Consider the following 25,847-nt stretch of genomic DNA (forward strand, 5'->3'; position numbering starts at 1 on the left):
CTTTTTTCATCAGAAGCAAATACTCCCATTTTTTTTGTTGCTTCTCAATCAGCACTATATAATGGAACCCACATACCTGCCTTACATTTATGATAAAAATGTCACATCCTTTAATTTAAACACAAAGGAAAGAACAGCAGCCATTTCAGTAGATACAAGGGATTGGAAAAGGGAAACAAATCTGAGTGTCTACACAAGTAATACACTAGAAGAGACAAGAGCTTTAATAAAAATGAAAGGAGAAACTTCAAAAAGATAACACTAGAGCTCAGAAAATCTGATCCCTGGTTTTAAATAATTTAATAGATGATTTGGAAAAGAGAATGGTCACTGCTAAAAATAAAATGTGGGCTCTTAATGATTAACCAGAGGAAGAACCCCCACAACATAAAGAAAGACAGAAAGAAAAGGAAATCCTAAGGAAAAGTCAAGAGACTTGGACGATAGAATCAAGACATATAATATGTAAAGAAAACAAATATCAAAGGAGAAAAGAAAACAGATGAAACAGAATAAATTATTAAAATAACTAGCACAAAATTTTCCTGAGCTAAAAATTTACTGATTTGCTAAAGTTAAAAATGTTATCCAAGTATCAAAAAGGGTAAAGAATAATTAAAGAAACGTATTTAGAAACATAGTAAATCATATCCTAGTGAAATCTTTGAACTCTGAAGGATGAGGAGGGGGCATCTTACAGAATTGGAGACAAAGAGAACAGATTACATATAAAAATAATGAAATTTGGAATATCATCAGACTTCATATTGGCCACAACAGAAACTAGGACATAGTGGAGGTTGAAGGCATTGAAAACTAGAAGATAGTGGTCCATAACCTACAGAGATTATTAAAAGAAGAAGAGAGATTCAATAACACTGTTATTATCCAAAGAATCCATCCTCACGTTTGCAAGAGAAAGAACATTTTCAAAATACAAGTATTAGGGGCCCCTGGGTGGCTCAGTTGATAAAGTGTCTGTCTTCAGCTCAGGTTATGATCCCAGGGTCTCGAGATTGAGTCTTGCATCCAGTTCCCTGCTCAGCAGGGTGTCTACTTTTCTCTCTCCCTCTCCCTGACACTCCCCATGCTTGTGCTCTTTCTCTCTCAAATAATAAAAATTTCTCGGGATCCCTGGGTGGCTCAGTGGGTTAGTGCCTGCCTTCCGCCCAGGGCGTGGTCCTGGGGTCCCAGGATGGAGTCCCACATCGGGCTCCCTGTGTAGAGCCTGCTCCTCCCTCTGCCCGTGTCTCTGCCTCTCTCTCTCTCTGTCTCTCATGAATAAATAAAATATTTTAAAAAAAGAAAAAGAAAATGAAAATTGGGACCCCTTTGGTGGAAGATAATATGTAGCCATATACCCAGGAGGTCTTAAAATTCTTTATTAAAAAAAAAGAAGGAAATTTCTCAAAAATTGCAATCAAATGAAAAATAAAGTATAATAAATATTGTTTTTCCCCTATTCTTTTAGAAAGAGAGTGCAAACACATGTGCACAAGGGTGGGGAGAGGGGCAGAGGGAGAGAGAGAGAGAGAATCATAAGCAAGCTCCATGCCCAGCAAGGAGCCCAACTCAGGGCTCAATCTCATGACCCTGAGATCATGACATGAGCCGAAATCAATAGTTGGAGACTTAACCAATTGAGCCACTCAAGCTCTTCTATAATAAAGATTTCTAAATGGGGGAATAAAGAGTACAAAGAAATGGTGATGACCAATAAACTCTGTGAGGGATTTTTCATTAAATTTAATAGAACAGCAATACTTTAAGTATAATTTGGGTGATAACATGAGTTTGTGAACTAGGTAAGTTACCCTGTAATGGAAACAATAGTAGTTAGGGACTAAATTGAAAAATTATTGATTTTTAAAGGATTTTATCTTGGCTTGAAAAGAATGCGGTATTGCTGAGGTAATCATACTGGTGGGGAGACTAATGTTCTTACTTTATTTTGGTATAAAAGTACAAAAATAGTAGGGCTAAAGATTGTTAAAAATAAGAATGTAAGCACTAGTAAAATGGAAATGCAGAGTGTAACTTCAAAATTACCTTCAGTAAGTGGAGTAGAGTGCAATAAAAATAATGAATTACAGAATTATAGACACGGGAGAGGAGGAAATTAAATTATACCATAACATATGATAGGAAAAATTTAAACAATTATAGTTGTAAGAATTATTTTAATAATAATGAAGTTAAATTTCCTTATTCAAAAATTAGTGTCAGACTGGATTACAGTACACAACCTATACACAATGTATATACATCTTTATCTGTCTACAAGGAACACATGGGGGAAAAAGGTCACAATGGCATATAATGTAATAATAGGTTATGTGACATCAGGAAAGTAATTTCTAAGAAGTTGGAATCAAATGAAATATAATTCCAGGACAAATGGGTTCAAGAGAACTAGTGATAGTAGTGATAAAAGTCAAAATTTTTACAAAAAAAAAGAGTAACAGTCCTTGTTATGCCTCAACATTTGGCTGCATCCTACATACGTTAAAAATTACTAGAAATAAAAAGAGAATGTAATAAAATCCCAGCTATAGTTGGTGGCTCCCATACACCTCTTCCAGAATTGGGTGAATCAAGTAGACCAAACCAAACAAAAAACAAAACTAAGAACAGAGATCCTTCCTTTTAACCATCAAGCTAACTTTAATCCATTTTGTACACAGTGAAAATGCACATTCTTCTTTCATATTACAAGGACACTTAAAAGGTCATATATCCACAAAAAAATTCAAAAAAGGATAAAAAAGCAATTTCAAGTCATCTTTTCTTATCATAAGCTAATAATCTAGAAATGTAGAAAAATAATGGAATAAACTTTGATTCTTCTAAGGCTGCTAAAAAGGATGCATCAGATCTATACTCATTGCCTGGAAAAATGTCCTTATGGACTGTTCTACTTTAAAAAAATGAGGCAATATTTTTAAACATAGGAAAGCATATTCATATATAGAATCTTTATGGGTAAGAAGCATAGAATATTGTATGAAAAGATAATACAAAACTGTAAACATTTATTTCAGAAGGAGTAGAACTGGCAGAAGGAAGAAATGGAGAGTACTAATGTTTTCTTACTATACATCATATTCATTGAACTGTTGTACTATTATTGTATTATATTTAAAATAACCATAGAAGCAAAAAGACTGAGTTTGCAATGGTAAATAAAGTCTGTATATAGCCTGATTATAAGTAGTCATGGCTCCCTCCATTTGGCCTTACCCAAACCAGCTGTTTTTACTTCAACCAAAGCTGTTGGAAAGCAGCAGTAGATGTTGGAAAGCATCTACTTTTTTTTTAGTCTTAATTCCAGTAGAAAAGCACATACAATTACATGACTCTGCACCTCATGGAAACATAAACTAAGACAAATGCTTAAGAAAGCAGGAGAATGTATTTTGAAAGAATAGTTACGTTATCACTGAAGACAACCCTGATGGCCTTCACAGTGCACCCACTCGACTGAAGAGTCCTGGCAGGGGATGGGCTGATTTTGCCCATGAATAAAAGAGATTAGTTTCAGGTATTTGAGGTTCATGAAGATGAGTTGTAACCTTAAGAGCAAACAGAAAATTGTGCTGTTATTTAAGGGCACCCGTTGTTAGATTTTGACTCATCTTAAGAGTTCAATGTTATGTATTTATTCATGAATGCATTTATTTATTTAGAGATTTAAAAGAGAGGGTGCGAGGGGGAGAGGGGAGAGGCAGGAGAGAAAGGTGAGAGAGAGAATACCAAGCAGGTCCCACACTCAGCGTTGAGCCCCAAGAGGGGCCTGATCTCATGACCCAGAGATCAAGACCCCAGCTGAGTCAGAGGCCAAACAGAGTGAGCCCAATGGGGGCCCCTGAGAGTTTCATTTTAAACAAAAAATTAAAACTAACTATGAGAAAAATACCCCAGCCAAAGCAGTTCTTTGGCTAAGTTTAAAACAATGAATAGGGCAGCCTGGGTGGCTCAGCGGTTTAGCACCACCTTTAGCCCAGGGCATGATCCTGGAGACCCGGGATGGAGTCCCACGTCAGGCTCCCTGCATGGAGCCTGCTTCTCCCTCGGCCTGTGTCTCTGCCTCTCTCTCTGTCTCTCATGAATGAAAAAAAAAAAAAAACAGTGAATAAAATGGCAGATTTTTGTTTTGCAGTTTTGAAATGACTTTTTACAAGGCTTCTCCTGTATTCTAAATTGCTTTTGTTAAGCTCAAGAGTTTTCCTATTTCATTGGTCCGACAGATGAGGCTATCTTTATCTAAATACCTTTAATTTGAAGAGGTACTAATAACCTTGAGATAGAATAATGATATTTAAAACATTATATGACCTAATGACCATGAGTTTTAATAACTACCCCCACATTCTATTCTCCCTTAAATATTCACAATCATTTTATATATTTGTAATAAAAAGTATGGAGTTACAAAACAGGACTTTGGGTGGAGAGTAAAGTATAAAAATGAACTTTAAAAAAAGATTTTATTTATTTATCTGAGAGACAGAGCACGCGAGAGAGCATGAGCAGTGGGGGAGGGGCATAGACAGAGGGAGAAGGAAGCCCAGTGTGGGACTCGACAAGACCCCAGGATCCTTACCTGAGTTAAAGGCAGATGCTTAATCCACTGAGCCACCCAGGCACCCTAAAAATGACCATCTTGAGAGTTTAGCAGGCCTTTTATCAAAGGCAAAGTGTATATTTTACAAAGTAAACTTTTGTTTGCAAACAAAAGTTATAAGTATAGACACAGACATACACATGGCATAGGTAGATGACAGATATTCAGGTAGTTAGATATTGAGATAGATCAATCAGCTAGCAGCAGTGTTTTGTGATTCAGGAAGCTAATATGCCATATGCCACTATGTGCTACACACTTTTACATTTAGCAGATGAAAGATAAATGCTTTTTTAACCTAATTTTATTGGGGGAATAAACTACTGAAATAATTAAATTATCCATGCTAATTATAAGCCAAATCAAATAAATGATAATAACACACACAATCTCTTCCTCTCCCTCGTTATGTCATGCTGTGCTAAAGAGTTTCTTGAGGCCATGCATCCATATATCCTTATATGAAGCCCTTCTTTTGCTTCATTTCCAGACTGCAGCTATTACTTCATGTTTCTGTCATTTATTCTTTTTCCTTTGCCTTTGGCCTCTACTGGGAGCAGAACAATAAGATAAATACATTTATTAGCATTATCTCTGTGATCAGAGTGAAATAAAAAAAGTCTTCAAAAAAGGACCTGAATAGTGCTCTCATAAAGAAATTTAAGCAAGCTTTGGACTTCATGAACTTCACCAAATTAATTTAGAGAATCCATAGGCCTTTTGTTCTATTCCTTTACTGATTCTTGGCTGGGTCCCAGGTAGTTCATAATGATGTCCATCTGACCTGGGAATGAATGAGGTGCTGTGTGTGTATAGAAACCATTATGTTTAATGTTATTTTTCTAAAATAATATACTTTGCCAAGTTATAAATAACTGTGTAAAATATGATAGTCACTGAACAAAACCATTTTCTTTTACCAAAGATTATGCTCAATTCTTTCATAGGGTTTTGTGAGTTTAATGACACCTTGGGCTTAATGTGCTCCACTTTACAATCAAGGTAGTTTCTCCTGAAATAGCTTGTTCTCTGTCAATGTTCCAGAAAATAATTATCACTGTATTTTCCCAAGGCAAGAATTCCAATATAAAATGGAACTGTTGTGCCTAGCACGTTTTCAAATTGTAACTCTAAGAAACCATACTATAGTCACATGATCACTTTTAAATTCGTCTTAGATCACATAATTTTAAAAGATAATTAACTGAGGCCTTAACATAACTACCATTTCTTAAAACTCTTCATAAAAGCAGCTACAAAATAGTGTTTTGTCAAATTAAAAACACTACGTTAATTTTTCACTCCTCAAAACTTTTGAGAATGCCGATTTAATCTACTTACTCTTTGTATCCAAATTGTTCAGAATATAAAAGTTAACTAAACTGGTAAATGTAAAGGCAATGTGTAAATCAGAAAGTATTTGTTATGGCAATTTCTTTGAAAATGAAGGCTATAAGAAAACATATATTCTGCATTTTAATGTAAATGCAGTACATTTTTCCAGTTTTTCCATTTTTCCACTTCATGTTCACAGTTTTCAATATTTATGATAAAGCACAGGAAAGGTAACAATTTTAGTTAAAGCAAGTAATTTATTTCATTTTTTGGATTCCAACTAGCACTGCTAAATGATGCTATTATGGAGTCCGTATCTTTGAAATGAACAAAAAAGGGGTTTAAATCTTGAGGATAAAAATATTTACAAATGAACAAATGCTGTCCTAGCACTTTTATGTAAGTGTACATATTGATAATATATCTGGCAGGTGTTCTAATACCCTAATTCCATCCCTTTTACGTATTTGTTCTTGTGTGTGCTTCTCAGGTGACAAAAGAAATTTAGGAAACTTATTCAAGGGATGACGCCTGTTGAGCCAGTATTTATTGCCTGGAAGGCCACAAAAAATGAAAGGTAATCATGAGTTTTCGAGCCTTCCTTTCTTCATTCTCAAAATCCAGAGCAACCAACACAGGCCTTTGGCAGGGATGCTGCCTCTTCCTGTAAGTTTCTCCAAATGGATGGTTCCTAAACTTTGCTTTCATGAGTCAATAAAATACTACCCCAAATGTCAGAGGACCTCACAAAGTTCTCGTCTTTACTTTTTCTAGTAAAGGACACTGTAATGAGGTAATGATAAAAAAGGGAAAAATGTAAAGATGAAAAAAAGACTATTTTGATGCTCCCTCCTACCCACTAACAACTGCAGAAAGCCATACTTTTTGAAGAAAGGACAATTCTTGTGTAAATTAGGCTCTACGAAAAGCTCAACACATTTGCTCTTATTTTTTTTTCCCTTTCCTAAGGACCAGTGAAAACTTTCAGATGCTGGTACATTGGCACTGGGGCACCAATGTTGTAAGAATACAGAACAAATAACTGAACTGTAGGGAATTCCACAAGAAGATCCATTCTTTCATTTCATCAACACATTTTTACTGAACATCTAGGCAGTGATAGAATCTGTATACAGAAAAATACTAGTTAACAAGATAAACAAGGCCTCTGACCTTGTAGAGCCCGGAGTTCCAATGGTAGAAGACCAATTATAAACAAGTACACAGAGAAACATAATGTTTTCAGATCATGGTAAGAGCTATAAGGAAAATTATCTGGCCAATGTTATAGAGCATGATGAAGGAGGTGAAGGGAATGTTGTGAACTAGATGAGACAGGATGTTGAAAGATACATTTGCTCTACATCCTTGCAAGATGAGTGGACACTAGCAGGCAAAGATCCAGAACGTACCAAGAAAAGGAGACAACTGCAAAGACAACAAAGTGGAAGACATTTTTGCAAGTCTGAAGAAGAGGAAGCCATTGTGGCAATACATTAAAGAGGCTGTTTGTCACTAAGGAAGCTAATATATGAAAGAGTCTAGTTCTCTCAAAATGATTTCCCATGTAGGAAACAGTCAAGTATATCTATCTGTGAGGTAAGAAACTAATGTTCACAATATTATTCTATTGTTTCACATATATATATATCTGTGGATCAGGTAAGTACCAATCACAGTACAGAATCTGAACTCTGTAGAGATCACAAAAGTAGTTATAAACATTATAGATTACTGTATTTGCTAAACAATACACTTATTTATATACTGCCACTCAAACATTCATTAGCTATGATGGAAAACTATTTGCATAGATCTCTCGGACATCCGCTCCAGTTGATTTATCTTGGAAATAAATACTTACACATTGCTATTTCATTAAACAGCTGAGACTGCATCTAAGTTATGAATTGATCTAGACATGTTACATCTGTACATATATGGACTCTTGGTTTTCATTTTATCCATATAACTTTTATCCATGGACTACTCAGCACTAAATGTATCTTTCCTATGCTTTAAATGTACTAAAATAGCCTTTTAAATCTTTAAGAATCACTCATGATTATAGTATATGGTATTAAATCTGAGGATGCAATCCCCTTGGATTTTCAATCAGTTTTTTAGTAGATAACTATTACTTATTGAGCACTACACTCATAAGATTAAATAAATAAAAGGGTAAAATTATGGAATTCTTTAAAGAAAACTATGTTGCATAATGAAGTTTCTGTGAATAAATCCATTTGTATTATTTAAAATAAAACTACATTCCAAATACATTTTAAGATTTCAAAAGTCACTCACTCATGAAAGAGAGCAGAAGAAATATCAGATAACTTAGCAAGCTTGAAGACACTGTAACTGTTTATTTCATGAAAATCAAACGTAGGAAAGCTATACACTTGAATTAATTTTATTCATCTGTTCTAAGAATATGTTGCATACAATGAGAGTCTTAAGTAATCAGTGAAGAATCAGAATGATTCACAGATGGTGTAAGTGATTTAATTATTTTTAACCAGTTGTTTCAGGCATGCTCAGAAGGATATTGCCAACCCCACTGCAGAAGCCATCTGAGCTCCCTTCCAGCTGGTGTTCCATATTTTGAAAGCAAATTTAGATTGCAGAAAATTACACTTTTTATTGTTATGTTGCAAATGGAGGTCAAATTGCTGTGTATAAATTCTCGTACATTTCCCCCCCTTCATTGTATGAGTTATATTTATCAAATATCACGTCTTTTGTATGATTGCCATGGAATCGCCAATGTTATTTTATGTTTTGTGTTGTCTGGCACATAGGAGGCACTAGATAAATGTTTATTAAATGAAAGAAATGTCAATTCAATGTATCCAAAATAAAACTTGGGTTTCTTTACAGACTCCCAGTAAGTGTATGGAATTCTGATTTCTCTGCATCTTTATAATTATTAGAAGGTTCTCATTAAAAGCAAATAAAAAAGAAAAGAAACCAATGTAACAAAACAATGCCCTTCCTCCAAAGAGACAGTATCAACAAATATCTTTGTTAGTTTAATAAGCAAAACTATACCTTGATGTTGGAACTCCTTGCCCTTAATTTTATGGGAGCTCAGGCAAGTTGCTTGACAAATTTTCATTTGTTGAGGTTGTTTTTAAGGATTAGAGATACTCTTTGTAAAACTTCAGTGCTGCATACCTCTAGTATGCAAGATACCTGTTATCTCTCAACAAAATAACTGATATTCAAAATTATTTTCTATTAGACCCAGAAAAGATAAATTTTGCTTAATGTTCTTATTCACAATGAGAAGTGGAAAACTGTTACAAAATAGTTCTAACAAAAGTAATCATTTTTCAAGTATTGGTCAATCCAAGGAAGACAGTATCTATTTTAGTGAAAGAAGTTACTCTGAATCCAAAAATGAGTTATATTTATTCTAAATTTACTGACAAAATTACATAATAAAACTACACACATCAATAATGCATCAGATTCAATATTGTGTTTATACCTAATATTTATGAAAAATATATTAATATGTAGCCATCAATATTTCCTGAAGATTGTGTTACCTTTACTTTTGATAGCAAAATTTGATACAGTACATTACTATAAGAAAGGCAACTTTATTTATATATTTGACATGAGAATGACTGTAGTCATTCATTATAGCTTTAAATCAAAAGATGAACCTACCTACAAAATTATGTACCTAATATCACCATAATCTAACTATACAATAACTATGTATTAATGTATACATAGGGAATCTTGCTTAACACATTTATATTAATATTTTTACTTTATTGTACTATTTAGACCCATTCAATTGAGGTAATAATTTCTGAGTTACTATATTGTATGAAATTCATTTATCAAGTGATGAATTTATTTAAACTTATAAGAATATTAAATTGCAATTGACATCTTATCTTGTATACAGTAAGGGCTTTGGACTGGAAAGATTCAGAAAACCAAGGTCCTGTGTTAATATATTTGCTTATTTTCTTTAGCCAATTCAAATAACGTTCTTAAACCCCAGTATCCAATTTGGATTATTCATTTTATTTCAATAGTTTATTTATTTTTTTCTCTCTGGACTTCAGAAATTTTATAGTCTTTTTTATTGGCTTAATGGTTACTCTAAAACTATTAACATGCACAAAAATTTGGTCTCTTTCTGAGCAGAGTAATTTTATTCATCATTAATTCAACAAATGCATATATTTTTTAAAGATTTTTTATTTATTCATGAGAGAGACACAGAGAGAGAGAGAGAGGCAGAGACACAGGCAGCGGGAGAAGCAGGCCTCCTGCAGGAAGCCCGATGTGGGACTCCATCCCAGGTCTCCAGGATCACGCCCTGGGCTGAAGGCGGCGCTAAACTGCTGAACCACCCTGGTTGCCCAACAAATGCATATCGTGTACCTATTACTTGCTAATCATTGTTTCTGGTTCTGAGGACACAGCAGTGGGGGAAAAAAAGAGAAAATTCATGCATTTTTGGAGCTTTCACTCTCCAGAGAGAGATAGATAATAAGATGAAGAGCGGAAACACTTTTAACTTTCCTGGTGGTGCATTTTGTATAGAAAACTAAGTGGGGAAGTGGTCGAGCAAGTGTGTGTGTTTCACTCAGAACACTTTCAAGTAAAGACTTGAAGGCAGACATGGAGGGGCCTGTGCAGATGTCTGGGGGAAGAGTGTTCTATGTGTAAGGAACACAATGTAGAGGGAGCATGCCAGACATGTTCCCGGAAGAGTGAAAAGGCCAATATTGGTGGAGCACAGTGAACAAGACATAAAGTATTAAGAAATAAGGCCTGAGAGGGAATAAGGAGTCAGGCCATATATCCCTTGAAATTAATATACGGATTGTGGATTTCATTTGAAAATAGATGGGACTCCACTGGAGCATTCCGGGCAGATAAATACAACCCTGATTTATATTTTCAAGTGATGTGTCCGTTCACTGTGTTGAGAATGAGTAAAGGAAATCAAAGGTAGATTTTGACCTGAAACTGAAATGGCAGTGTTGTCACTATGACAACACTATAGTTCAAGGGAGAAGAACAGTCTGGTTTATAAAAATGTAGAAGTCATGTAGTTGTATCTGACATTAAAATTACAAGACAAGATGAAAAGAACAAAGCAGGGAGTATAAATAGAAAAGGGAAAATGAGGGGCACCTGGGTGGCTCAGTCACTTGAGCGTCTGCCTTCAGTTGAGCGTCTGCCTTCAGCTTAGGTCATGATCTCAGGGTCGTGGGATCCAGTCTCACATCTGGCTCCCAGTGTGAAGGGGAGCCTGCTTCTCCCTCTATTCCTCCTTCTGTCCTTCCACCCTGCTCATGCTCAGTCCCTCCCTCAAATAAATAAAGCCTTAAATAAAAATAAAAAGTCCAAGGACTGAGAACCTAGACATTATTTCAACTGTAGAGGAGGAGGGAGCATCAACAGAGGCTGTCAAAGAGCATCCAGAGAAGTAGGTAGTAAACAAGGTGAAGAACTCCAAGCAATCTCCCTCTCTATTCTAACATCACTGACATGTAGGTGTTGCCATTCTGTTTCTTTTTTAATAAATAAATTGGATACTTTTACATTTAGTAAATGTTTGTTTAGGTTTCTCCATTTGTTTAATATTTGCTCATCATTCTTCTTTGCATCTCAAATCTTTAATCTCGGGTCATTTGCATTCTGGTTAGAAACCCACCATGAGGAACAAATATGCCATGGAATGTTATGTAGGCTTTAAAAATGTTTACAGAACTTATCTTTACTAACAGAGATGACACAATGTTGAGTAAAAGTTCAGGATATAAAATTATTTTATTACAACATGAAGATGTATGGAAGGATAACTGAATAACTTTAACCATGGCCAATTCTAAAAAACAAAACAAAAACCCCAACAACCCTGAGGACTGTGCGGTGAGGATCTCCTACTAGGAAACTCAATTTTTGTCTGGTAAGATTTTTATTTCAGTGTTATTTTTATTTTGTATTTAATTAATTTTTATTTATTCATGAGAGGCACAGAAAGAGAGGCAGAGACACAGGCAGAGGGAGAAGCAGGCTCCCTGCAGAGAGCTGGATGCAGGACTCGATCCCAGGACCCTGGGATCATGCCCTGAGCCAAAGACAGACAGACGCTCAACCACTGAGCCACCCAGGCGTCCCTCAGTGTTATTTTTTTTTTAATTTCTATAAATATGCAATTCTAGGTCTCATTAGTTTTGAAGACATTATCTTACCACCTTTTGGCTTTTATTGTTGCTTGAAAATTTGCTGTCATTTATTTATACATGTTAGTACATTTTAGGTAATCTGTTTTTTAAGATGTACTGAAAATTCTCTTTATTTTTGGAATTTTTCATATTCATTATGAAGATATATGGGTGCATTTGTTTTTTATTTTTTCCTGCCTGAGATTTGCTTGATTTCCAACGTGATTATTGGGACTTTCATTAATTTTGGATATTTCTAAGCAATTGTCACTTCAAGTATTGACTATCCATTCTCTCCTTGTATATTTGACCTTCTCACTCCCTTTTTTATCCTTTTATTTTTCACATTTCTATGTTTTGACTTCATGCATTTTAAGTAATTTATTTTATCTATCTTCCATTTTTTTCTAATTCCTCATATCTCTTCTGATGCTTAACTTGTACACTAAATTATTTGTTACATTTCTAATTTCTGAAGTTCTACTCAATTCTGAAGTTCTATTCAATTCTTTTTAAAACATCGTGATCATTATTTTATTACCGTCCCTCGTCCCTAATTCCTGTTTTTGATGCAAACTATTACTATTTTAAAAATATTAAACATTTCTTTTGCATTCTGTATCTCATTAATTCATTATCTTCTGTCTTTGGGAGTTGTATTCTGCTGTTTGTTTCCTTGTGTGAACTGCCATTTAAATTCTAAACACATGCTTTTGGAACTTCATCTGTGGGAGTTATTTGAAGTTGAGGTTTAGGGGCACCTGGATGGTGCATTCAGTTAAGTGTCTGACTCTTGGCTTCAGCTCAGGTCATAATCTCATGGTCCTGGGATGGAGCTATGCATCAGGCTCCACGTTGGGCATGTAGTCTCCTTGAGATTCTCTCTCCCTCTCACTCTGCCCCTCCATCTCCTGCTCTCTCACTCTCTCTCTCTCTTAAATAAATAAATAAATAAATAAATAAATAAATAAATAAATTATTTATTTAAAATAAATAATAAGGTTTAGGTTTAAGCAGTGTTACATAAGAAAGATTTGTTCTTGCTTTTGTCAGGTTTATTTGACACCAGCTGCTCAGAGCAACTTAAATTTTTGGTTTTTGGCTTTTTGTGACCCCTATCACTATGAGCTCCGGACATTGACCTTTGTGCATTCTGTCCTTCCAACCAGTGACCATAATAGAAATATTCTGGGACATCCTTCAACATTTTTGGTGGTTCATTATCTCTTTTAATTCTGTAAGAAATAAGTCACTAATTTTATCCTGAGACTCAAATATCTAGTCAAAGTTGCATGGATAATGAGAGATGCAGGATATAATCCTAGGTTTTCTTGCTCCAAGTATAAAAATTACAAAAAATATCAGTTCTTCTAATACAGGTAGAACCTATTTCATAAATGGTGGCCTTGTTTTGATTTTGCAATGACAATATGATATAAATTTGGAGATATTTTTATTATTATCAGAACCTTCAATTAAATAAGTCACTTGTGGGATGCCTGTGGGACTCAGCGGTTGAGCATCTGCCTTTGGCTCAGGGCGTGATCCCAGAGTTCTGGGATCTAGTCCTTCATTGGGCTCCCCGCAGGGAGCCTGCTTCTCCTCCCTCTGCCTGTGTCTCTGCCTCTCTCTCTCTGTGTGTCTCTTGTGAATAATAAATAAACAAAATCTTTAAAAATACAAATAAGTCACTTGTGCTGACATACATCTGTGCCCTGTTCTTTTACAGGGTATTTATATATTCTCTGTGTTTTGACATACGCCTTTTAATTCATCTTGGTTGAGACACCAATGTATTCCGTTTGTGGGCTGATGTCTTTCTTAAGTTCTGAGAAATTTTTGGCTATTGTACCTTAAATATTGTGTCTCCTGTATTCTTTCTTCCTTTTTTGTAATTATATTAGTCATAACGCTTCTTATTCTGTTCTTTCGATCTTTCATATTTTCCATACTTTTTATTTTTATGTGGTATATTCTGATCATTTTACCATAATGAGTTTCTAATTTTCTCTTCACATTTGTTTAATCTGGTGTTTAACACATACACTTAGCTTTTTATTTCAATGATTGGTTTTTGGTTTCTGTAAGCTTTATTTGATGTATTATCATCACAAGTATCTTTGTATTTTCCTGTGTACGGTGGCTTTATAAATTAATGCTTATTTTATTCCTTCCTTATTTTCAGCATATTTAATATATCCAGTGGTTTTCTATTATTTTAAATTCATGAAGTACTAATTCTCTTGATTGTGATGTTAGTTGACTCTAAGTCACTGCGGATTCATTTCTTTGTATGGGTTGTAATATTTTGTACTGAATAAATATTTAGTGTTTGTGTGAATGTGGAACTCTAGAAAGAATGATTTATTGTATGATTGTGGAAGAAGACTTCACAGATTTCACCAATCTGGGACCCATTTTATGTTAATTTCTCAGTTAAGGAATCTAGAGGCTTATGGTTAGTATATAAATTCAGACCTCCCACACTGAGTTTTAATTATCAAAGATCTTTCTTCTCCAGCCAGAATCCTTGGCAGACAGAATTGGGCTTATGTGTAGGATTTATCTATTTCCCATCTACATGGAGTAAAGACTTGAAGGTTCTATTGTTTAAAGTGGGTTTTTCCTTTACATCTCTGTACTAGATGTCATATAAGGGCCACATGTAAAAGGTCTTCAAAACTTTCTCTGAACTATGGGGCCCTCAATCCAGGTTCACTATCACATGAGATAATGTGCTCATTTATGGTAAAGAGAGGGAAGGAAGTTTCTGTTATATATTTTGAGCTCAGCTATGTCTTTAAAACTGTTTTAAAATTATATTTTATTCAGAATTTCCTTACATTTGAAAAAAAGGGATGAGGGAATCTGTGAGTCTTTCAGTTTCCTGGAAGGTGATTGAACATACTCTACCAGACAACCATTAACCTGATTCTATTACATAGCTAGAGACTGAAAAAATTTACTATAGAAATGGCAGTAACTATTATGATCATAATCTAGGAGACAAAGAATCTTGATTTATTTTATTTCATTCTTACCTCTTTTGATATGTTATAACAAAATCGAAGCCAAGAGAAGGAAAATTTTATAAGCAGCTACCTCCTGGTTCATTTCCCTTAGCAACCATTATTAGTTTCATACATTCACAACTCTGTTTACTAAAGAACATTCTGTCTCTAAAAAAATTATCCATGTTCCCAAATTCTCCAACAGTCTTGCATTGGCAGCTGACAATCTTTGTTATTATTTCAAGGCAAAGAAAGAAATCCATGTGGCAATTATGCAAAGAGGATGTTTCCCCATTAGTCTCAAAATTAATTCGTTATCATTATGTGATAGGAAAAAGTCTATCAAAAATGAGTAATGGAATATCAAATCTAGGTTCACACATTATTTTACATTAGGCAATGGCAGTCAGCTCTGTGGTTACTCCTCTTATAAAGCAACACTGTATTTTAAGAAAATCCAAAGTAACAAAAGCAGAATGGTACAGCGATGCTTTTCTCATTTTTTTTTCCTGAAGAACACTAGTTCTTCACAACTACTTAAGCAGGAATCCTATCATAAAACTGAAGTGAAATTTCCCCTTTTGTACTACAACTATCCAGATGTGAAAATCTGCAGAATCTATTCCCCTTGTAGAAATTCATAATCACATTTGCATATCAAAAGCCCTGCAAAATTCTGTAGTAAGGAAACTTTGCTTAATTCAGTGTTTCTCAAACTTATTTGGACACTAGATATTTTTCTTTCTTTTGAATAACTCTCATAGTATTTCAGGAAGCATGGAGTTCAAGAGTGTTATCTTCCACTGCTTACATGTGCCCTTAGACATTATAATTAACCTCATTTAAATTTTATTTACCATAAAATGACAATGAAAATCATACTCAAGAGGGTTATTAGTGGAAACAATCTCGATATATGTGAAAGCTCTTTATAGAGATGTAAAGTTCTATTCAAATTCAAACAATTTTTAAAAGTTAGTAGAGGAATGCTCACACTATAAAAGTGTTTTCATCTTATAAAAATATTCACATAACGACTAATTTATAGGGGCACCTGAGTGGCTCAGTTGGTTAACCATCTACCTTCAGTTCAGGTCATGATCTCAGGGTCCTGGGATCCTGGAATCAAGCCCCTTGTTAGGCTCCCTGCTCAGCGGGGAGTCTGCTTCTCCCTCTTCCATTGCCCCTCCCTCTGCTTGTGCATCTGTGAGCTCTTTCTCAAATAAGTAAAATCTTGAAAAAAAGGACTAATTTATATAATACATTTCTTTAGCATTTAAAGTGAATCTACTGACAAAACTAATTTTCTTTTTTTAAAAAAGTTTATTTATTTATTCATGAGAGACACACACACAGTGACAGAGAGAGAGGCAGAGACACAGGCAGAGAGAGAAGCAGGCTCCATTCAGGGAGCCCTATGCGGGACTTGATCCCCGGGACTCCAGGATCACGCCCTGGGCCAAAGGCAGGTGGCAAACCGCTAAGCCACCCAGGGATCCCCCAAAACTAATTTTCTATCAACTTTTCAAGAACTTGCATATTTTAGAAATATGTACTTCTAATGTTGTCAACATACTTTATTGTAATTTATTCCGATACACTAAAAGCCATCCTTTACAATACAGTATTGCAATCCTTCTCAAATTCACCCCATCACCTCAGTGTTAAATTTCAGGAACTTTGTCTTTTCTCAGTATAATGCTTCTGGAAGTAACTGTTACAAAATCTGCTGCTCCAGAGAGTCATCTTAAATTCCCAATTGAAATGCATACTTATAAGAAGTATAAAAAGTATTTTAACATAAAATAAACACTCTTAAGTATTACCTGTTCAGATTATACATCAAAGTTATACTAAATGTTTACTGTTGCTAAATGGAAGGATGGCTGATTTATAGCACCCACGTAAAAGTCTAGGTGAAAAATATTCCGTGAAGGAACAATACATACAATGGCCCTGAAATGGAAATGGTGTTGATGTGTTTAGGTACGGAGGAGGAATTTTTATGCCTGTATAACAGGAGAATGGCAAAAGGAGAGACAAAGTTGGAGCAATAGAATAGGCAGAAACCAAATCATGTAGAATCTCCTAGGAATTCACTGAAAGGGTAATGAGCATCAGTGGCTTGAGAGAATCTTATTTATGCTTTAGGAGCACTCTGGCTGCACCAGAAAGAATATAGTGTAGGTGGGGAAAGACTGGAAGCAAGGATTAGAGGCTGCTGAAGTAACCCAGATGAGAGATGATTATGCTGTAGACTAGGCTTTTCACAAGGCAGATACTGAGTGGTCTGATTAAAGCTGTATTTTGTTAGTAGAACCAATAGCATTTGAAATGAATTACATGGATAATACAAGAGAAAAGATCAATCATAGATGAGGTCTAGGTCTTTGATGTTAAGTGACAGGGTAATTTAGTAACACCCAGGGAACTTGGTAGGAGCCAAATTATGTAGAGAAGACAGTTAATTCTTGACTTGGGTATGTTATGTTTGACATATCTGTTAGGCATCCAAAAGAAGTTGAAGAAGTTGTTAGATATAAAATGTTGAATATCACCATTATTTACTTGGTCTTTGAGACTATAGGATATCCAGGGCAGGTGGAGTTGTATTTAGAAAAGGGACATTTCTCTTCCATCTTTTACTCTGATGTTTGCATTATTTTTGCTCCCATTCCTGGGACAGTTCCTGTATGTATACTTATTCCAAAAGTTTTTACTATACATTTTTCCTTCCTAGAAACATAATAATTAGCAATAATTCACACTGAACATATTGGGCACAAACCTTCTATTTGTTGTGACCCTTTACAATGAGCTTTTGATTTATTGTATTCTCCTGTACGTTGAGACAAATCACTTCTAAATTCTCATAGCCTTCTGTTTTCCTTTTCAGCACTTGCTATATATAATTTTAGTGGCTGAGTAAAAGATTTAAAAAAAAATCCCTCTATATATAGAATTCTAGATAGCTTTATATAGCTTGCTCCTTCTTTCTGGATTCATTTTCCTTTTTTTACACTAGCATATTGTTTAGTAATTTAGCAAGAACATATAGGTAATAAATTCTCATAGTTTTTATTTATCTGAAAATACTTGTATCTGAAAATATTTTTTAAAGATTTTATTTATTTATTCATGAGACACACACACACAGAGAGAGAGAGAGAGAGAGAGAGAGAGAGAGAAGCAGAGACATAGGCAGAAGGAGAAGCAGGCTCCATGCAGGGAACCCGATGTGGGACTTGATCCCGGGTCTCCAGGATCATGCCCTGGGCTGAAGGTAGTGCTAAACCACTGAGCCACCCGGGCTGCCCAAAAAATATTTTGTCTTTACTCTTGAATCACAGTTTACAGGACATTTGAAAATTTGCCTCACATACTAAAGATGTTATTCCATTGTCTTCTAATATCTATTTTTGATGAAAAGTCTACTGTCAATTTTGCCACCCTGTAGGCAATCTCAGTAGCTATTATGATACCTTCCTGATCACTGATGTTCTGATTTTCACTCAAATCTAGCTAGGTGTAACTTGTTTTTATTTGTTCCAGTCTAGTTGAGCTTTATTCAACTTGAGGACTCATGTAAATTGAGCTTTATTCAACTTGAGGACTCGTGTAAACTGAGACTTATTCAATTTTGTTAAATGTCAGTCATTTATATAAAATATTGTCTCTCCCCCAGGCTCTCCACTTTTTCAATCTGGAACTCTTTTCATGTATATATATGAGCTTTTTATTCCATTATCTACATATTCCAGTATTTTCAGCAAAGCAAAATTATCCTCAATATCCTTCAATTAAAATATTCAGTTTTCTTCTATGATGAATCCACTATTTAAAAAGCTGTTTGAGTTATTATTTTAATGATCACATTTTAATCTCTAAACTTCTTATTTTTTCAAACTTTACTGTTCACTATTCAAAAAGGCCTATTTTTATTGTAGGAATTCCATTATATCCTCTTTAAAAATCTTTTTGAACATTAAAAAAACTCCAATTACGTAAAAAAAATTTAAACACTTATTTTAATGTCCTTTCCTGATTGTTCTCTTATCTCTAATTTCCTCAGATGTGCATTCTCCTTTTATTTTTTGGCATCTGTTAACATCATCCATTAAAAGAATTTTTTCATATCCATTGTAATTTTAGTCTGTGAGCTTATTTTGCTTAAGAGTTCCACATGAGCCCAAGATTGTGGGGGTACTTTCTTTGTGTAATTTTTGGCTGCATTTTCTTGGGTTCTGGGAGATTAACTTTCAAATGCTACAATTATGCTTAATAAAAATTACACGTAATTTTCTATTAAGAAATTTTCAAAGCCTTTGGGTTTTCTTATCTCTTTCTCTACTTTTCTGTAGGAGATAAGAACTTAGAGAACTATTGACATGTTTATAGGGAATTATGTCTACTTTGGTAGCATCACCAGCTTTGCACAAAATTTTCTGCAAGTACCTTGTGACTCCAGATACAACTACCTGTTCAAGGATGATGGAATCTAATTTGTAATCTATCTGTTGATAAATACATTTACCTGTTGTGAATAACATTATCAATCTATGGTATATGCTGAGTCTGATCATCTTAACAGCCTATAAAGACATAAAATTTTTTAAAAATGTCTTTTCCAGTGTTATATACAGAAAGAAGAAGGAAAAAACTGAATTCACTGAGTCTCTATAATACAGCAGGTGTTTTACAAATACTACCATATTTCATTATCACCAATGTCCATATTCTCATTCAGATAAGGGAAATCAGGCCAAAAGATATTTATTTATTCATGAGCAGACCTAGGAACCAGGATTGTCATTCTAGGCTGTTCATCCCAGGGAGCACCCTTTGTATGAGACCTCACAGGTGTTATAAAACAACCTACAGAAAAATTCTTTATGTTCAGTCTACAATCATTGTTTGGTCTCCACTGATCAGCCAGGTCTGCAAGCCAATAGGAAGTATAATTAAAAATGTCCTCTATTCCTAACTATAACAGGGGCTCCAAACTGTTGAATACTTAGAGAAAAATTGACCTGCTTCCTACCAATCTGTTTTCCCTTCCTTGTGGACTCTAGGATTGTCCTGAGGACCATCATTTGGAGATACTCTCTACTCTGCTTTGGTCTGCACTCCTGTCTGGTCCAGGACTGCCTCGTGGCTCAAAGTTCCAGAACTTGTCAGAGCTTTATGATTGCCATGTATAGCTCTGACATGGCCATAATCCCTGACATACACAATTTTTACACTGTTTAGTCCATTTTTAAGCCTTTCTCTCTGAAATGAGGAAAATTAATGTCTCATTTTAAACACAACTCTCAAATGTTAAGCAATTAACAGTACTTTCTGAAATCCTGAACGCTTACTCCTAAGATGTGTAAAAGTAACTGAAAATCAGTAAGTCCAAATGGAGTCTAGAATTTACATCTAGAGAGAATAGAAAGGGAAAACTGGGAGAATGAAAGATAAGAGAAAGAGAGAAGGGGTAACAGGGGGAGGTAAAGAATACTGCAGTTATGACCACCTGTGCTGCATCAGCCTTACCATTCCAAACATAACTTTTGGTTAAGCTGTTCACTTGTGGCTTCATTGCACGATAATTGGGAAAGATGACTTTAATCAGGTTGGTAGATATGTGAAATCAGTTTTTCAATATATATTAGTAATCAGTGGAATAAAAATATACATCTTGGATCGATCTATCATCTATCATCTATCTATCTATCTATCTATCTATCTATCTATCTATCTATCTATCTATCATCTATCTATATTCTTTTAGACCTGATTAAAATTCAAAGCCAAATATAATTGTAATATTGATTGTTCTTCAAACATATTGTTATTCCTTCTGTTATCGCAGAAACCCAGAGTTCACATGAAAAAGCTATTTCCAGGGTGCCTGTGTGGCCGAGTCAGTTAAGCGTCTAACTTTGGCTCAAGTCATGATCTCAGGGTCCTGGGATGGAGCCCCCATCAGGCTCCGTGCTCAGCAGGGAGTCTGCTTTTCCCTCTTTGTCTCCCTCTGCTCATCACTTTACTTGTTCTCACACACTCCCCCCCTCTCTCTCTTTCTCAAATAAATAAATAAAATTAAAAAAAATATATGTTCCCCACTCCAGGTACCTTCTCAACTCTTGTTCTCTCAGACAGAAAATCAAGAAGAAACAGTTTATGCAGAAAATACATCTTAGCATTTTACAATGACTTTTAAAATTTTATGCTGGTTTACATGTCCTTGCTTTATTTTACCAATCATCATTATGTTTTACAAATATGTGTTGAGAGCCCCTTATGTGTAAGGATGTAACGACATTTTAAGTGGATGCTTTGTGGAGATTTTTGATCCTGTGTCCATTTAACTATAAAATTTAATAACTTACCTTGACCAGCTTGTAAAGAAATCTAATCCTGCATCTAGGATGTGTCAAGATATGGGGAAGATTGGAGTGGAGAAATTAGTTAGTAGTCATATAAATCAAAGCAAGGGACTTCTCCCTGAATGATCTATTAAATTCAGTGAAAATATTTTACTTGAATTTTCTTTATGGTTGCCTTAATCTTTCAATTTATTTTGTATCCACAGACACAGGCTTTCTGTTAGTGTAGGCTTCAGTGATTTATGACATATTATGTTCATAACATCTAATAGGAAGGATAATAGGCTGAAATGTGCAATCAGCTGGAATTGGACTTCAAATGTAATATAGTCTCAATATATTATATTACTTTTTCCAACTTCTCAGAATATTCACCTGCTATTAAATCTTAGGGCCCTGGATTTCATCAAAAACAGTGTATTCATGGATTTTTCTAATGTTTTGTAAAAAGAAGAAACAATAATATGTGGCATATTTTCCCTTGTTTAATAAGCAGCATAGCACAATTAATATGCTAATAAAATCTTTGCTAAGGTATTTTTTTAAAATACCACATATTAAATGGAATCAACAATATCACATAAGAAATTCCCCCAAAATGTCTCATCTGAAAGTTGAAACAAATGAAATTGTCATTTACATAGGTCAAAAACTATTGAATATCTCTGTTGGTTTCATATGATTCAACTTAACATAATAAGAAATCCATATTTCCCAGACTTTAACATGCTTTTTTGTGAGAAGCACTATTTTTACATAATTACATAGAAGTAACCATTCCTCTTCACTTTATGATATTTTAGAATAGGAACAAAAAATGTATTTGTTAGAAAAATCCTATGGTTCATACCCTAGTACAAATAAACAGCTAAAAAGACCAAACTTAAGATTATGAATTGCCTTTTTAAGGAGAAAATCACCAAATTTCCATTCAGTTGTTTGAAAGAAGAACAGTTGTTCCTTTTCCCTTTGGCTTGTAATATTTCAGTGGTCACAATGTTTGATATTTTTCAATCTGCTCTCACTTGTAAACCATCTTACTAGGCATCCAGTTCTAAAAGCCTTTTAACCCATTATGTAGCTAAGCCAGATACGAGGACTAAACTACTATTAAGTCAATGAGATAAGGTCCTTACGCAATTTGATATAGGAAGATGTCTCACAAAAGATTTATTATTTACCATGTATACATTAAGAAAGTAAAATTAGCATGGGATGGTCTCAGGAAAGCAATACATATTTTTGGATTAGACACTGAAGTAATGTAAATGTATGATCAATTGACAAATTCACATTGCCAATGTTATGAAAAAAATGATGTGGCAAAAGAAATTAAGATGCAGTTTTAATTTCTGATAAAGGGGCTGTTCCTTATGTGCTTAATTTATTGTGTTTTTAATCTGAAAAATTAGCCACTAGTGTTGCAGAAGCCCAAAGTGAGGGGAAACTGCTCACTTTCAGAATACATACTAGAAGTCTGAAATTGTACCCAGTTGTTTTTGTTTTTTCCGTTTGTTAGTAGGCCTCTGTTATTAGGGTAGTAGTTGCAAACACATAACGTGGGTTTGCCAGTAACAACTCACAATTTGTGCAAAGTTGAGTCTTCGAAACTGAGCAAATTTGCTCTCAATTTCCCGCCAGCGCTTGCTGAGCTGGATCTGAGTTGGCTCCACTGCCATTGCGGCCCCATCCTCAGACAAGCCCTCAGCTTGCCTACGCACTGCATTCAGCTCCTCTTTCTTCTTCTGCAATTCACGATCAATTTCCTATTGAGCAAAATCAATACAGGGCCCAGGGCAGTTAGCTAACCACATCAACCAACCTGCAAGCAGCACATACTTCTCTCAGAAATTTCAAAGGCTGTTGTCATTTTATTGTCATGTTCCATAATTAACAAATATGGAAGCCATCACTGTCATCTTCACCCAAGAATCCAAATGTTATTTCAGTTATCCTGTGAATGCTCAGTTTGAGATATTCTAGTTAAGAAAATATTTAAATTCATCTAACATTTTTCTTTCTTCTCAATTCCTTTGGTGTTTTGGGGGCTGACCCAAATTGGAGTGACTACTCATTATTTATTAGGGACCATCCACATAGAATATAATTTAGAGGGTAAGTGGTTATTTATTTTCTTGTTAAAGTTTTGAGGAACTCAACAGAGAATGAAGCAAAATAAAAAGTGTAAAATAATAACAGAAAAACACATCTTCGGACAATATGCAAATCAATCTATAGAGATTTGACACTGATGTGTGAAGATGCTCTGATGAAATGAATGTGCTAACATGAGAAAGAAGTCGTCCACAGACCGATAAGTCATTTGTTCATCTGGAACAAAGATACACAAAGTCAATTACAATTTTACCAGAAAACATACGACATTTCTTAATTCATTTTACATTGTCTAGAAATAAAACATTTTATTCATTCCACATTGTCAATTAAAAAACACTTAATACAATACATTTACCATAACAAAACACAATACAAGGAAATGCAGCAAATCAGAGAACGCTAAAAGAGGAAACAATAACATCAACCATTTTAAATACGATCCACACATGTTAAGGTAAAGAAATTAAACTGTAGCAATAAAATGTAGTATTGACATTCTAAAACAACATTACCTTTATTTTCCTTTCATCTCTGGGTTCAGGTAGGCTGGCTAATTTTTTTTCAATGTCATCCAAGCATTTCAGGAGATCATCAGCCTGCCTCTTGTACTGATACCACTGGTGAGAAATTTCTAGAGCCTTTTTTCTTCTTTGAGACCTCAAATCCTGTTCATGGTGCAGATATTATTAAAATATCAATATATATGTATAGTATACTTCTGGCTGTAGTTATTTACAAATAATGAATCCCTCATCTCCTTGTACAGCTTCACTTAAATTCACATTCTTAAATGCTAAGTATACAAATAGATGACGAAATTAGGTATTTATGTGGCAGGATCTATTGACACAAAACTAAGAAAACTAGACAACCCACTTAAAGTATATCTCCTCCTGGCATGTTCAAATTTGTTTAGAAATCTTGTCATATTTAATTGACTAAATGAGTCAACTAAATTATCGTGTAGTATCTGTGAAATACTTTAGTATATGAATACAAATGACTTAGCTAGATACTTGCACAAATTTAATGAGTTTGTACTTGACTTTTATAATAGATACAAATTCTAAAAATTTGTATCTTCAGCCCTGGGTTTATCAACAAAATTCTAAGTTTACATAGCCAAGAAACTACATTCATGCTTTTAGCAGTCCCTGTAAACATGTTTCATAGGTGTGAATATTTTGTGATTAGAAATATAAAACCATCTTAGTTATCATATAAATTGTTTTGAGCTATACATGTGGAAGTATGAAAGATATCTATCTGTGACTGTACAGGAAAATGACAACTATTATAAAAATGCTCTTTCTTTTGAGGCTTCCATGGTCAGCTTTCTCTTATTATATCAAATCGTGTTCCAAATGCAAATGATGAATTAGTTTAAAAGGAAAAGGGAAAGTGCATGGTTTCCAATCAACGAGATGAGATAAATAAGGGCAACTGCTTAATAAATCAACAAAGGGGGGAAATTAATCATCTTGCTCCTTACAAGCACACCCAATGTCTTCCCCGATCAATAGAATTTGTTGTAATGCCATTTTATGATAACACAAGGGAATGTAAGAGCTCAGAATACAGCTTTCATTTCTTCAGAACAGTAGTAATTAGGGTTTCATGTACAGATTTAACTGGAGCAAAAGAAAATAATGAATATCAAAGAACTGCTGAAATATTCATTGTTTTGGAAAGTTCTGACCTTCTTTGAAATATTTCATAAGGACTAGAACTGGAGACACTTGGCAGGTTAATATAGTTACTGAATATGGTGGTGTAGATTATTTTGGCAAGTGGAGTAGATTTTCATAATCGCTTTTAACATTTATTTGCAAGAATGATATAAATTTCATTCCCCATTTTGTTCAAAATTGAGGATGTAAAATTTACTGCAGTTTACATTTTTAGTTGAATTTCTAAACCTCCTGTGGAGGTAATAAACGCCTGGGATGAGCCAGATGGAATGCTGCTTTTTTCAAAGGTACCAAGATAAAGCCACGTGAATGAGCGCTGAGCCATGTCTTATTCGTGACACAACTCACATCTCTGCCAAGAGAAAGGGCTTGTGGTCATAAAATCTGAAACTCCTTTCATTTCCTAAGCACAAGGTGATGCATAATATGTGAAGATATTTAGAGACATTATATAGATTTCTTTAGAGATATGCCAGATAACCATT

General features: G+C 34.6%; 1 protein-coding gene across 2 annotated transcripts in view; it reads right to left on the bottom strand.

Annotated features, from left to right (window-relative positions):
• Window positions 1-25,847, bottom strand: part of DMD (dystrophin) — a 2,426,617-nt gene that overhangs the window by 1,166,166 nt on the left and 1,234,604 nt on the right. For both annotated transcript variants that reach the window (XM_072743155.1, XM_072743156.1), the window contains exons 40-41: window positions 24,184-24,336; window positions 23,137-23,319 (exon numbers count right to left, since the gene is read on the bottom strand). In XM_072743155.1, the coding sequence (XP_072599256.1) occupies window positions 23,137-23,319; window positions 24,184-24,336 (336 nt within the window). The remainder of the gene's footprint in view (window positions 1-23,136; window positions 23,320-24,183; window positions 24,337-25,847) is intronic.

The sequence above is a fragment of the Vulpes vulpes genome, chromosome X (genome assembly GCF_048418805.1).
Source record: "Vulpes vulpes isolate BD-2025 chromosome X, VulVul3, whole genome shotgun sequence".
Classification (NCBI taxonomy): Eukaryota; Metazoa; Chordata; class Mammalia; order Carnivora; family Canidae; genus Vulpes; species Vulpes vulpes.